The 15,869-nt window shown below is 33.1% G+C and overlaps 2 protein-coding genes across 2 annotated transcripts; one reads left to right on the top strand and one right to left on the bottom strand.

The window, feature by feature from the left end:
* Positions 1–573: 573 nt before the first annotated feature.
* Positions 574–4,970, bottom strand: LOC120068022 (cold-responsive protein kinase 1). Its single transcript, XM_039019693.1, has 7 exons — positions 4,812–4,970; positions 3,561–3,707; positions 3,286–3,401; positions 2,951–3,161; positions 2,531–2,768; positions 1,598–1,748; positions 574–1,203 (listed from the first exon to the last, which is right to left on the bottom strand). Exons 2-7 carry the CDS (start codon positions 3,628–3,630, stop codon positions 796–798), a joined length of 1,194 nt encoding a protein of 397 aa, XP_038875621.1. The 5' UTR covers positions 3,631–3,707; positions 4,812–4,970; the 3' UTR covers positions 574–795.
* Positions 4,971–10,274: 5,304 nt separating this feature from the next.
* LOC120086079 (renalase) lies at positions 10,275–15,603 on the top strand. The gene is made up of 9 exons (XM_039042517.1): positions 10,275–10,555; positions 10,649–10,748; positions 11,085–11,265; positions 11,997–12,069; positions 12,159–12,338; positions 13,518–13,615; positions 13,849–13,937; positions 14,045–14,218; positions 15,158–15,603. Exons 1-9 carry the CDS (start codon positions 10,513–10,515, stop codon positions 15,327–15,329), a joined length of 1,110 nt encoding a protein of 369 aa, XP_038898445.1. The 5' UTR covers positions 10,275–10,512; the 3' UTR covers positions 15,330–15,603.
* The last annotated feature ends 266 nt before the right edge of the window (positions 15,604–15,869 follow it).

Raw genomic sequence — 15,869 nt, 5'->3', positions numbered from 1 at the left:
TAGCGACTTTCTCGAAATCATAATAACCTATTATTATTCAATCATCGAGATTGAAAAAATAGAATCAAATTTTAATTCAATATAATATTTTTTACAAAATATTTATCGAGGATAAAAAAAAAACTCTTTATCTTTCAATTTTAAATTTAATTCAAGAGAAAAAAATAGAGGATTTGAGCGTTTCCAATAAAAATCTTATATCATTTCATTTATTTCAATAAGAAGACAAACCTCAGAGTTTTAAGGGATATAAATTGGTACTTTTCTGTTTTTGGGTTAAACATTTGCATGGTAAAAAAATTATTTATTGCCTATATGAGACGGTAATGAATGTCTTACCCACCATGTACGCTCAAATTTAAAATTTCAAATAAATATTTTATTTTAAAAAGTTGAGGGATGAGATTGGGGTATATCCTCACCCTAATCCAAAATTGCAAAAAAGTAAATAAGAAAAGAAAACACTTAGCATCCAAAAATTCTCCGTTTCCAGCTCCAACTAAATTAGAAGAAAAAATTTCAATTTATTCGGTTCAAGTGGAAAGACTGATGCTAGGAAATTGCAAATGGAAGTATAGCTCAACGTGATTCTTTAAGCTGGTTTTTATAGCTGAGGAGGAAGGAAGGAAAAAAAAATGGAATTCACGGTAAGCAAGGAAACACATCAATTTCTACAATATATTACAAAGGCTTCCAATAACTCTTCCTACCAAAAGAAAAAACATATCAAACAATTTAACACTTTTTCCCAAAACTCTATTACAGAAGAGAATAAATTAAATTGGCTAGTCACTTTCACAGTGTAGATGAGAAAGTATTCCCGTCATATTGTGCAGTGAAGGTTGCAGTTGTAACAGTTGTGGCTTCAGATGACATTGTTGAATTTCCAAGGATGTTTGATCCAGAGGACAGACTATCAGAAGACACCCCCTCTCTGTTCCCTTTCTTTTCCTCTGGATTCTTTACTTTTAGATCCATGAAGTCCGAAATCAGCCCCGGTTTCGTTATCTTTCTGTCTTCGATACTCATCTCACCCGTTAACATCTTTACCACAGTCGACATGGATGGACGGAGTTTTGGACTGTCTTGCGTGCAAAGTAGACCAATCTTTAGATATTTACAAGCCTCCTCTGCATCAAAGTTGCCGTTTAAGGACATATCAATTAGCAGAACGAGCTCTCCTCGCTCATAAAGATTCCATGTCTGCAATACCCAAACATAGATTCAACACATTAGTACATTGCAGACAGTGAAATGTAATCTCACGCTTTCCATAACAAACGATCGGTGATCAAAAGATTTGCTCAAGTGAGTTCTAAGATCTAAATTGAAATAAAATTGGCAGCTGAATCAACGCAGGCAGAATTGAATTTAAAGGGCAAGGATAATGAATGGAAGTTTCACTAGATATATTAGCCTCCTCCTTCACTTCTTTACAATTTTCAAGTCTGTGTTCATTTTGGCGAACCATCCTTTTCTAACTTAAAATCATGAAGTAAGAGCCCAGTTTCATCTAACATAAACATAATTCACTACTTGCGGGTAGAATATGAGAAGATTATGATGAAAAAAAGGGATTAGAGAAACCGGTGCGTACCCTTTCAAGAAGATATTGTTCTCCGATTGGTAATTGTGTATTTGTGTTGCATCTCCCGCTGACTATTTCCACAAGTAGGACTCCAAAACTATAAATATCTGATTTTCTTGTCACCTGCCCTCTTATCGCATATTCCGGAGCTAGGTAACCACTAAACAAACACAAGCGTAGACAAAAATTAAAAAGTGAATTTCATCAACAAAGATAGACAAACAAAAATTAAAAAGTGAATTTCATCATAGCGAAATGAGAGAGACCAAAAAGATAAAAGATTGTTCTTGAGTAGGAAACTAAATTTTGGTTGTTGTGTTCTATGTTTGTAGAATCATAACAAATTTAGGCCCGTTTAGTAACCATTTGGTTTTTAGTTTTTGAAAACTAAGCCTATAAACACTCATTCCATCTCTAAATTTCTTGCTTTGTTATCTACTTTCTATCAATGTTTTCAAAAACCATGTCAAGTTTTGAAAACTAAAAAAAGTAGTTTTTAAAAACTGGTTTTTTATTTTGAAATTCGATTAAGACTTCAACTCTTTTACTAGATAAAAATGAAAACCATGACAAGAAATTTAGAGAAAATAGACTTAATTTTCAAAAACAAAAAAATAAAAAAACTAAAGAGTTGCCAACGGGGCCCTGTACAGTCATAACAAATGCAACATATCACTAAATGCTACAAAGTCGGATAACACTTTTTTGAACAAGGTTGGCAAAAACATACAATTTTAATAAAATATGCAGCTGCACGAAAAAGAATCAATTAAAGAAACTTTGCCTATACTGTGATATTTGTGTCAGAACCACAATTCCACACACAAACTACCATAAACGCCAGTCTTTCTTCAAACATCCAAACATATCTTTTATTTCTGAACAATACACGGGAAATTGTATGCACAATCAAGAAATTCGATCAGAAATAGAGTTGCTTACATTGTTCCTGCCACTCGTGTACTGACGTGAGTCATGCTGGCTGGAATAAGCTTTGCGAGACCAAAATCTGAAATTTTAGGAGAGAGGTTGCAATCAAGAAGAATGTTGCTCGCTTTGATATCTCTATGAATGATATGTGGCTGTACATCCTCGTGAAGGAAGGCAAGCCCACGTGCAATTCCAATGCAAATCCTAGACCTTGTTTGCCAATTAAACTGGATGCTACTGTAACCTCGCCCTGAAAAAGAAACAATATTTTGAGCCTTGAACTGCAATTTAACAGAACAAACAAAAGCATGACCTTCATTCAACATGCCTGCCTACCCTCATAATGTAAATGAAAGCAGGTAATCCTAAAAAGAGGGGCGCTCAAGAATACAACTCTGGCATATAAATTTGAGGATAGGATTCAGTTCGTACCAAGAAGAGTTTGGGCAAGGCTATTATTCTCAAGGTAATTGTAGACCAGAATTCTATGATTATCATCCACACAGCAGCCATAAAGCTGAACCAGATTTTCATGTTCTATCACAGAGATGACATTAATTTCTGTCAAGAATTCCCTCAATCCTTGTCTTGACTCAGCCGAAAGAACTTTTATGGCAGCAATCTTTCCATCTTTTAGCTTTCCCTGATCATAGATAGTAGTTCTCAAGGTTATACTCATGATGAATATAGGGAATAACGCAACTTAGAAACGCTTTAGATATAAAGCACAACAATTACAGTTCATGTTAACGGAGATATTGAGCTACCTTGTACACAGAACCAAAACCACCTTCCCCTATTTTATTCGCCAAGCTGAAATCTTCGGTTGCGACTTTTAGCTCTTTATATGTGTAAAATTTAACATTTTGCATGCTCGAAAATTCTATACCATAGAAGAAGAATAAGAATGTTAAAATTTCCTTGCAGAAAAGACTGCACAGTGTTGCACAGTCATTTTACATATTTTAATTTTTAATGACAAGAAACTCTTCAAATATGTCCATTAAAAGATGAGGTTATGCATGCCCGGTAATTAATTTACCTTCTTCATCGACCAAACTTCTTGTTGGGGGTTTTACCCTCTTACTGAACAAAAAAGGGAAGCAAGTCATATCTATATGATAAAGCAGCAGCTGTTTTTCGCTCCTTCAGGGAGTGTTATGATCAAACCGACTTTAATTACGGAAACCTGTCATTGGAACAAATCAGTTTATAATTAGCTATAGGAATAGGACATAATAAATGTAAAAGAATCTCAGATGTTAATTTTTAGTAAGAAGACTATCTATGCAGAGACCGTACATGGAGGCAACTCTAGTACAATTATAGTCCAACTAAAATATGATTTGCCTAATGATTTTCTAAGTTCATATAATCTCAAGATGGAAAATGTGTAGTTCTCCAACTTATAAATACAAGTTTATTTGATGGAAAAAAACACAAAAAAAAAAGAAAAAGAAAAAGAAAAGAACATGTCAAACAAGAAATAATCAACAATGCAGCAGATTTGCATCGTGACAAGATCCATACTCCATAGAACTCAGTCCTCCCTTCCCCCAGAGAATGTGCATATGAACAATTCATTATTGATTAACATTTGCAAAGATTATTTGATCAGATATAACAAACAAACATATGTTCCCTGGCACTGCCCAACAAAAAGCAAACCACATCCCCTCTTATCATTCATCAGCAGCATCCTTTCAAGTGGAATTGGCTAGATGATATCCTAGATCTATGGGGTTCAGTGGAACTTTTAGGACTACTTGCTAACCAAAAAATATGGAATTCTAACGTTGAACCCAAATGGAAAGTAGAGAATTGGAGATTCCTCCATGAAACAAAAACTTGAGATAGTTCCCTCAGAAGTGATAAGATATGTTTATCGTAATGGTATGAAGTAAAGCTCGATAGGCTTCAAGAAGCAGCCATGAAAGATCATGGTGAGCAAAGCATCATCCAGTCAAGTACGCCTCGAGAAACAATTTATCTTCTGGGTTTCCTGACCCCAGAATTCACTTCCAAACTCAAAAGGAAACGCAACAAACCCAACATAAAAGATTGATCAAGACACCAGATCCTTTAAAAATTAGCAAATAAACGGCTTAGACTGCTAATCCAATTCCCGAAGTTCGTTTCAAACTCCAAAAACAACAAAAGAAAATGAAGATGGAAAGAGAGAGACTTTGCAAAGTGATAAATCAACAATCAAAGCAGAGCACAGAACACGATCATAACTAGAATTTGAACCCAAAACAACAGAAATCAAAAGATACCCAGAATCCAAACTGACCTTAGAAGGTGAGCTGAGAATTCGTAGCTATGCAACTTTGAAAAAAGAAAAAAGAAAAAAGAAAAAAGTTGATCGCGGAGAGGGATGAAAGGGAGAGACGGGAGTTGGGGGTTCTGTTGAAATTTCTATATAGCAACTTAATCTTGGCAAGTGGCTTCTTCTATTCAGCTACGCGTACACCCCTTTTGAAAATTCAAACCAACAGTCGCCATTGTTTGCTGCTTTAATCTTGACCCTTAAACCAAGTAGTTGCCTTAATTTTTTGTACCAACAGATCGGTGACGTTGGTTCTTTTCATGTTCATCCGTGGGGAGATTGAACAAATTAGTATTTTTTGCAGTGTGAAATGATGAGAGTCTAGTCTTGTGCACACCCGTTGAAAATGGAAAAATCGCAAAAGAAAGGTTTTTTCACCTTTCCTTTTTTGGTTTGGTTCATTAGATTATATTTATGTCAAACAAATATAATCAAGTTTTTCAATGCTTCATTAATTAATTGCATACCAATCAATTTGTATTTTGTTTCCATACTTAATCCCATTAGTTTTAATCATGGAAAATATTCTAATAATTAACATTTAAACAATTCACGGGATAAGAAGAAGCATGTGAAAATTTGATACCTATTAATACTAACTAATCTTCTCTGATTACTTGTTCTTCTATTGATTTTTTCTCTTAATATTGTTAAGAAATTTTATCTCATATATTCAATAAATTATAAACCACGTTCGTATCATGAAATTGACAAAGATTTAGAAGAAGAAGAAAAAAAAGATGATATTAATTTTGGAAAATTACATAAATAAATTTTGGCAAATGTATTTATAGATTTACTTGAGCATCGATCAAATTTATTTTATTTAAATTAATAAATTTATGAATATTTTACACTCTTCTAGCATTATTTATGCATGCTCATTCTTCACGTCCATTAAATTCTTAAAGTGTCTCTACAAAAGTGAAGATAATTACTATTGTTTTATGTTGATATCAAAATTTGGACAAATTAAAACATATTTGACCTTCACGTGACAGCAACAGTAGATTTGAGTTAGAGAGTGATTTGCCAATGTGGTGCTTCCTACGTGCTCTGGTGCTTTTTAAGTTAGAGAGCAAATAAGTGCAACAAGTTAAGAGTTCGTGAGTTGAGAATGAATTTTCTTTCCGTATAGCTATAATGATGTATTTATAAAAGTGTTGACTTAAGTTGTTTCGATAGGGTTTCAAATTTGCTTTAGGATAATTTTTCATCTCATCAGGACGAGGGGATGTGCCCTGTTTTCCATTTGGACAAGGTCGGCATTGCTCGAGCATCTTCCCCTATGCCTATTTTGGTCCTAGAGTGATGTTTTAGGCTAGGGCAACACGAGACATGCCTCATTGGTCATTTTGCTAAGTTGAGGGCAATCACATTGATTTGGGTTTTTACTCGAGCTAATTTCCTCTCGGCGCAAAAAAGTACTATTTTAGCTTGAACTTTGTTGTTTTCATAGTCTCGTTGTTTTTGTCCTTATTTTATATCGATTGTATCATTCGGTCCAAAATGTATAACATTTTTTTTATCATAACTCGTGTGCAAAAAAAAATTATAACATTTATTTAAGTTTTTTCTAGTTGGATAAGATTGAAAGTTTACAGTACAAATAAATTAGATCCAACAGGTTTATATCACATTTGAACTTTTTCCCCTTTTATAAGATGTTATTTTAAGTTGGTGGGGAGATTGACAGAATGAAAAGAAAACAACACAGCTATATGTATATTGTCGTTTTCGTTAGGATAAAATTGTTGCAAATATCAAAACAAACACTCTGTTTATGACACTATAAAATTCTTCTGAACAAATTCTTCTTAAAGAAATTCTGGTCAACAGATCTCTCTCTCTCTTTTTCTTGTTTTTCTTATCCATTATTTTACTTTATGCAATTTTTGTAACCGATGCAAATTTGGGAGAAATTGTCTCAAATAGCATTTAAATTAAAAAAATATGGTATATTATAATCCTTATATTTAGGTTTTCATTTCTTGTATTTTCTAGATTAATATTTATCTGGAGTGTATTGTTCGTGGTTGATTTATTGATGCCTATTTATTCATTTTTGTACATCTTGATTATTATTATTATTATTCAATAAAATATACACAAAATAACAAAATGTTTCATCTTTCACAACTACCACCCTAGAGAACTTGTTTGAATAGTTTTTCTCCATCTTTCATGACCAAGAACAACCTCAAGATTCGAATAAAACTTTCTTTTTTTTATCGTACTTCCAAACTATCATTTGTTTTCTAAATTTTCTAAGTGGAATATCGATCATGAAGAGGATCGATATAATATGTAATCTTTTCAAAATCTTATGTAATTTCTTGGTTATATATTATAGCTCACTCAACGCTTGGAGCATGTGTTTAAAACAATAAAGAAGTCATACATTATACCTCATTCAATATTTGGGGCATGTGTTAAAATAATGAAGAATAAGAGTTATTTGTTGGCACACAAATAGTTTGTACTAACTATCAACTAAATGTATGAAGTTTGGATCTCTCACTCTATATTAAATTAAGAAATAATAAAAAGAACAAAAACAAAATCGGTTTGATGATTTTAAAGAATATATCAATCTATTATTTCTTTTATCTCTATTTACTTTGGAGCTTAATAATTTCAAAATAGGTAATACTTGGGTGTATCTCGAGTAGCATCTTGATGTATCTCATTCTTATCATTCACATAAAAAAAATTAAAGTATTTTAAAAAATAAACAAGAAAAATTTGCCACATATCATATTATGATGGGATGCACAAAGATAAGTGTTACTCGAAATGCAATTAAGTATTCATATTCATTAGAGTTATTGTTAATTTTTCTTTTGAATAAATTCTCTATTAATCTCCTTCTATAGATTTTAGGAACATATATATATTATCATGTCTCTCTTCAATGAAAGTTATTACTACGATGTGATGAAATTCAATAAAATTAATGAAAATTTTTCCAGATATAAAAAATATCAAACTATTTATAAAAATAGCAAAAAGAGAAAAAAAACATTAATAAACACTGACTTCTATTAGCATCTATCCTATAGTATTAATGATAGACTTCTATCCGTTTCGATTACTGATAGACTTTATTAAATTTTTTTATTTTGTATAAATAATATAATTTTGTTTTTGTTTTTAAAAATTTCTCTAAAATTAACTTCACAACAACAATAAAAGTTGGGTTTAACTTTTAAGATATATTGAAAGTACGAGAATCAATTTTGTTCATTTAAAAATACAATAACTAACCTGAAATGAGATTTAACGTACATAGACTTAAAAGAATAATGCTTTTTCATGTCAAGTAGTACGGAAAATAAGTGATTATAATTTACATCGTGAGTATTGAAAATATTGATGATAAAAAAAGGAAGAAGCTACTGTGACATCATCCAAACAAACAAATAATGGTAAAAATCTTTTAAACTTAAAATGCATTTGGATTAACTTTTAAATATTTAATTTTGAAATTAAATCGAGAATTATTCAAAATAATTTTTGAAATTTATTTTCATTAAATTTTATCAAAAAGTTAAATAAAAATATTTTTTAAAAAAATATATTTTTTCTCTAATAAATTCAAACAAGCCTTTAATCAATTTTTCACGATAAAATTTTAGTAAACATACTAATAACTTAAAAAGAAAACAGAAACTACCCATCGAAATCGGATCTTGAAAATCTAAATCATGAATTTCAGTGGTAAAAAATTACAGTGAAATAAAGCCTACTATATATAATTCTTGAATTTGCAAAGCGTTTAACACGTGTGAAGCTAATGATTGTCCACGTAGTCTATAATTCGACTTGACTTTCAAAACAAATCGCTGTCGGTAGAAGAAACTAGAACGGCAGTATTGAAAACCGTAATAGTTAATACCGTTGAATTTCCTGTAAAGGCTCGAGAGCTAATTCGTGGATAGGATATTGTTAAAAAAAATTTAATTAATCGAGATTTTTTTTTTAATAAATCAAATGATTTTAAATGAAAATTTAATTAAAACATTTATAAATATAATAAATACCACATTATATCGACACCGAGGTTATATTTATAAATATTTTGATTCATGTTACTATATTTGAAAATATCTTTATAATAAGAGTTTAATCTAATATGATAAACCTCTCTTTAATAATTTTTATCAGACTATTTAGAAATATTTTATTAAATAGATTATTTATGAGGTTTTATCCAACGTAGGAATTAAAAATTTTCTTTTTAAATATCTTTTGATTTTGCCTTTAATCTTGGGTTGTTTTCGAATAATAATAAAGAAAAATAGTCAACCTATTTATAAATAAAGCAAAATGTCATTATTATTAGTGATAGACTGCAAGCAAGATTTATCCAACAGCGGAATTAAATCTTGAGCTTGGGCTGTTTTCAAATATCTTTTGATTTCACCTTTGATCTAGGGTTGTTTTCAAAATAAAAAAATGAACAAACTTATTTATAAATATAGTTAAATGTCATTGTCTATAAATGATATACTGCAATAAACATTTATTAGTATAAGTGATCGATGTCTATAGAAAATGATATTTTACTATACTTGAAAATATTTTCGACAATTTTACCATTTAAAATAATTACCCTAATAATAATTAATAGCTAGGAACCTAGACTTGTGATTAGACATGATGGTGGTGGAGAAATATATCCTTTATATTAATTGAACTAAGATGAGAGACCAAATTTCTGATTTTGAATGAAAGGGTGTACGTAAATTTTTACTGAGATAAAACTTAGTTTGATGTTTACATTTATAAGTAATTTTGAACATGACCAAGATAAAGATATGGATAATAAATAGGAAAATTAACCAGTTTTAAAAAATGGTTTATGGGATTTGTTTTTCACTATTTCTAAAAGAAAAAGAAAGGAAGAAGAAGGGTAGAAATGGTGATATATATATATATATATATATATATATATCATAGTCTTTTTTATCCATAAATTTTGGGTTTAGTTTCCATTTAGTCACTAGTTTCAAAATGTTACACACATAATCCTTATATTTTGAGTTTGGTTTTAATTTAGTCATTAAATTTCAAAATACTATAATTTTAACTTTGACATTAAATGTTTATTTCAATTTAGTCTCTATGTTTCAAGATTTACACGTTTGAGCTCAATTTATTACTAAATACTCATATTTTGTCTTTAGAATTTACTTAAAATTTCTTTTTACAATTTTTTTAGTTAATTAATAGAAATTCACGTCCAATTAAAAATGAGAATTTAATAAAAAATTAAGATTACAAAAATAAAATTTTAAAATTCAAACTACTAAAATAAAATTTAAATCTCAATAATAAAATTTTAACATTTTGAAATTTTAATTCTAGATAGAAACAAAACTCGAAACAAATTTGAATCATTTTAAAAGCTAGGGACAAAGATGTATTATTCCCTAAAAAGGAAAAGAAAGGGAGAAAGCACCATTTTCACTGCGCCCGGCGAACCGCGGCGGCCGTGCAGCCGACGGCGGTAGGCAGGGGTGTTGAGAAGCCAGAGATCATCGAACACGTGGACGAATGCAGCCCACAAGCTCGTCTCCTTCCAATGCGTAAACTCCATACCAACCGTCGCCTCAACTTTTGAGGAAAAATCGAAATTGTCGCAGTGAGGAATAGCACCGCCATGAGCTCCGTTCTCTCTAAAGTTGCCGTCGTGGGAAGTGGAAGTAAGCGAATCATCACCTCCCTCTCTTGCTTCTGATTTTGTAAGCCATTAATTCAGAGATGATTTTAAAAGTTGTGATGGGTTTATGGGGCAGTTTCTGGAGCCGTTTGCGCATGGAGTTTGGCCAGAAATGGGGTCTCGGTTACCTTGTTCGAGTCTGCCAGAGGGCCCGGTGGAAGAATGTCTCAACGGAGGTGAGACGAATTTCCTCTCGTTTCTTGTTTGGGCGTCTTGCGATTATTCGATTTTATGATTGCTGAAAAAAGAGAGATCACAAACTGCCGAATGGGAATTTTTTTGCTGCTTCTTGCTGAAGATCAGAAAAGATCTTATATGAAAACCGTTCTATTATTTCGAAGAATGAGTGCTCAAATTGTTTATAAATCAAAGTGAGAAAACCGAGAATGGATGAACAGGATCTCGACAATAATAATGACCGAGAATGGATGAACGGGATCTCAACAATAATAATGAATAGAAGGATAGTTCATCAGCTTATTCTGAATTTTACAATTTGGCATTTCTAACAGAGAAATTGCAGAAGATGGGAAAGAACTGCATTTCGACCATGGTGCCCCATACTTTACTGTCAGCTCCCCGGAAGTATCGAGTCTTGTTCGTGAGTGGGAATCAAAAAATCTTTGTGCTGAATGGAAAGAGAGTTTTGGCATTTTTGATTGCTTTTCCAATCAATTTACCAGCATAGAACAGGTTAAAACTCCATGCTTTGTTTTTCCTCCATTTTCCAAATATTGTCGAGTAGCTGGTCTATGATGGATAATCGTCATAATCCTATTTGAATGCTTGCAGCCTCTTCATCAACTGCACATAGCTGGGAAATGTAGCTAAACTGGCTCATTCATTGTTATGTTTCCAGTTCTGACATTTAACTGAGATTTTTAGTGCATTTAGTAGTTAAATGAAACCACCAAAGTCTTTGTCTACTCACCATGTATGTAATGTATTTTTACTTGCTGCCCCACCTGTTCAACCTTGTGCCCCTTTACGAGAGAGATGGATGAAAGTTTTAAATGTGAAGTAGACGAAGAAATAATGTAATCACTGGTATCTGAAAAGATTGGGATGTGAAATCCATACATAATGTCGAAAGACTTTTGAGAATCTACCAAGTTTTCTCTGCTACATTAAGATTTGGACCTTTGACAAATAAATATGGTAACAGTTAGTTTTTATATAATTCATAATATAGCAGCTTTTGAAAGTTGTAGATCATAGTAGAATTGAGTGAGTGTATCTAATTACCTTGTGAACCTTGTGGGGCAAAAGGAATCTTGGTTAAGCTCAAGTATCTCTCTTGAAGTTACTATTCCACATACAATGCGATGACTGCCGCAGCAGGAGAAATATTTGTTATGATTGTTTATGCTAATCATATCATGCTTTTTATGGGATCAATTTGTCTGAGTATCAATATTATTTAGGAAGGCGCAAGTGGCAGATATGTGGGTACTCCGGGCATGAATTCTATTTGCAAAGCATTATGTCATGAACCTGGTATACCACCTACTATTTTCTCTATAAATCTTTGCAATTCAAGCTTTCAAATGAAATTACGATGGTGCTTATTTTCAGCTTCTTTTCAGGTGTTGAGAGTAAGTTTGGGGTAAGTGTTGGGAGAATGGAATGGTTGGAGAGGGATAATTCATGGTTGTTGTTGGGAACTGATGGACAAAGTTTAGGTCAGTTTGAGGGTATTGTTGCATCAGACAAAAACATAGTTTCACCAAGGTTTACCAGTGTAACAGGACGAGTGCCACCTCTGGGTAAGTTGAATGTTGGATCTTCTTCAGTCATTTTTGTTTCAAGTATCTCTTGGCGCTGTGCATTAGAATATATTTTGGCATTATTCGAGCTGCATTAGCTGTATGAAAATTCAAACCACCAAATTAACATACCTTACAGGTGAACATTATACAAGATAGCATTTCCTTGAGACACAAAGCTTTCAGGTTAGACTTAGAAGATACATTTGGCCAACCTACTCGGACATTTAATGTTCACCTGTACGGTATGTTTAGCTGTATGGTCAAGTTCTCTTTGTTAAATGTATGACTGCCTCAATTTGATGGAACTATAGTGTTTAGCATTAATTTTCTATCTCCCCCTCCTGCCCTCTGGCCTCCCTCCCTCCCTCCCTCTCTCTCTCTCTTCCCCCGGCCCTCCCCCTGTCTTCTTCTTTATTTTCATATTTTGTTTGGTATTTTACTACAACGTTAGTTTTAAAATAAATTGCCTTTCTACAATGTTAGTGTAAGGCCACAAATAATATATACTTATAAAAGAAGGGGTAAAAAGGGAAATGTTACAACAACCAATGATGATCAAGGTGGGGAGAGAGGTTGGAGGGGACCACGAGGCTGTTACAAAAGGGCAGGGATCGTACTGAAGGAGGCAGGAAAAGTATTTGCTAAAAGTGAGAAGGCTTTTGGCGAGGAGAGAAGTGCCCAGCTCTCTCTAAGATGCTGGGGTATTCCTTGTTTGTATTTTCTTCTTTCGGAGGGACAAGGGAGAGTCATTTTGGGGGAGAGGTTTGCCCCATTTTGGGGAGGGACGAGTGTGACTGTTTGATTGACTGTATGGAGAGGTTCTTTTGGAAGAAATTGTTTATAAATGAAAACAAGGAGTAGTAAAGCTACATTTCTATCGTCTTCACCATTTCTTGTTCTCTGTTTTTCTCTTCTGGTTTGTTGCTCTTTTATTCAGACTTGCAGGGGGTAAAGAGCTTACAGTTAGTATTGTAACTGATTCTACAAAGTTAAATTGCCTTTCCATTTTTCTCTCATCTTGCAACTTCAACATTCAGATATTCCCACTGTAGTGTGAACTGATCTGCATATTTATTAGGGAGTGGTGGTGGACAAGCAGCCAAAAGTCTTACTTTTGATAAACCATGGTTAGTATGCCTATGCAATAGGTTCATCTGACTCTTAAAAACTATGCAGATCTTAGTTTGGTTCCAGATTTGGCAGTTATGCTGCAGAACATTCCTGTTATCCCATGTTTTGCTCTGATGCTTGCATTTGAACAGCCTCTCTCTATGGTAATATTCTAATTTTGAATATCCAAACTACTATAGAGTTGTATTCAATTCCCAATAAATAGTATTTTAAAAAAATCATTTGTTGGCATCCATCATTCTTTACCTTCAGTACAAAGTTTTCACTGAATCAATCTTACAGTAATAGTCCTGGTTTAAAATTTACTCTAATACCGGTTTCATTTGGTTTCCATGGAGAGACATTGGCCTAATGGATGTCCTTGTTCAATTGTCAGATACCCTTCAAAGGTTTCTCTATAAAGAATTCTAAAGTTCTAAGCTGGGCTTACTGTGATAGCAGCAAGCCAGGGCATTCGTCTGCTAGGTATGCTCATTTTTATTTATCGTGAAGCAAAACTATCAGCATTAATTGGGCTTGCTATTCATAATTTGTTTGTTTCATCCTTACTACTCTCATTTTTGTTGGAATAGTGAACGATGGATCTTGCATTCGACAAAGGAGTATGCAGAGAGAGTAATTGCTGAATATGGGCTTCAGAAACCTTCAGATGCCACGTTGAAGAAAGTTGTTGAAGAACTCTATCAAGAGTTACAAAGCATTGGTCTTAACATGCCCCGTCCATTCTTTATGAAAGCTCATAGATGGTAAGCATTTGAATTAGAACCGCCTGTTTGACTGTCAATTTCACTCAGTACAACGTATAAGCATCAAGCACAGAAGTCATGACTCCGCTACCAACTGTGTTGATAATGCAAGATATTATTGCCTCTTAAACAGAATGAAAATTGACTGTTTTTTTAATATATACATATATTTTTTTCTAGTGATCCATAATCTTTCAATCACTCAAATGTTATGGGATTTGAGTTCCTCTGACACCTCTCAGTTTTTTATCTTCAACTGATTCTTTAGCCCAGCCTTTTTCTTTTTTAATTAGTTATTATGGGACGTGGAATATCAAATGAGATTTTATCAAACGGAAAACCAATTGTTTCAGAATTTTTTCAAAGAAGTTTTGAGGGTCTAGAGCTTGAATCTAGGAGTTTGGCGGTTTTAAGCCATTATTCTGTTCTCTGCACTTCACATCTATCAAGGGCTATGTGACAGCTTTAAAAGCCCTGTATCGAATCTTCTTGTGATGAATATGTGAAGGTTAACAAGCATGATGGAAGAGAGAGAGAGTTTTGCATTATGATTCCATAAGGAGTGGATAAAGAAGGTTGGAAAAGGTTTCCTACTATGGTTGGTGGGTTATATCTAGGAGAGCCAAATGTTTTTTTAATCGAGGCATAAAGCTTTTAGTGGGTGTATTTGGCTCACAACTCTATTAAGTTTGGGATTATGACTTGAGTATATGCCATTGATATTTTGATGGTATACAAGAATTGAGTTTGTGAAATGTGTTCTTGGTTTGCTTGTTTATAGTTTGTAAAAGTTAGTTTGAGCATGTGCTTTTTTTAGGTTGAAGGTTCAAATTCTCATTTTTCACAAGATAAACAAAGCCGGAGCTGACTATTTTATTACTTTGTGCTCTCTTCTTCCATGTGTGAGAATGTCTGTAACTGTGAGGGTGGATTTTGCAGGGGGAGTGCTTTTCCAGCTGCAAGCATAGCCAGAGAGGAAAAGTGCTTTTGGGATGGAAGCAAGCGGGTGGCCATCTGTGGAGATTTCTGTGTAAGCCCTAACATTGAAGGGGCCATTCTTAGTGGCTTGGCCGCTGCTTCTAAATTCCAACAGATTCTTAGCTATTTGTAGTTGGTCTCGTTTGGAATGAGTGCTTAAAAAGTGTTTTTATTTTATTTTATTTTATTTACATTTGACTATAAATTTTCTAAACATAATTTGCTGTGGGTGAGGAATTAGGGGGGAAGATAGTTTGATTTAGAGGTAGGTCTAGAGTGAAATTGTAGGTGGTTTTATGGATTTACTTACCTATTGATCAACGTGATTCTAGCCGCTCTTGAATACACTGTAGGTTGTTTATTTTATTTTCATAAATTAGGAATGGAATAAATATTATATTTTTTTATGACTTCGACAGATGGATGGCCCTATTTGAGGGGCTAAAATGAAAATGGTCCAAGATTCAAACCAGATCTAAATGTTGGCTAGTTAAGCGTCAAGTAGTAAGAGTAGTAGTTATGAGTCTTGTAGACCATCCCCATGGGGTGGTGAAGGGAGGGCCCCAATTAGTAGGGAAAAAAAAAACCGCAACCCCTTGGGTTATCCTGCACTTGGAAGAAGTAGAAAAAAGAATAAATATAGTGATAATTTGATTCTTATCAACTTCAATTG

Source organism: Benincasa hispida, chromosome 1 (assembly GCF_009727055.1).
Source record: "Benincasa hispida cultivar B227 chromosome 1, ASM972705v1, whole genome shotgun sequence".
NCBI lineage: Eukaryota > Viridiplantae > Streptophyta > Magnoliopsida > Cucurbitales > Cucurbitaceae > Benincasa > Benincasa hispida.
This window is presented reverse-complemented; position numbering and strand designations above follow the sequence as displayed.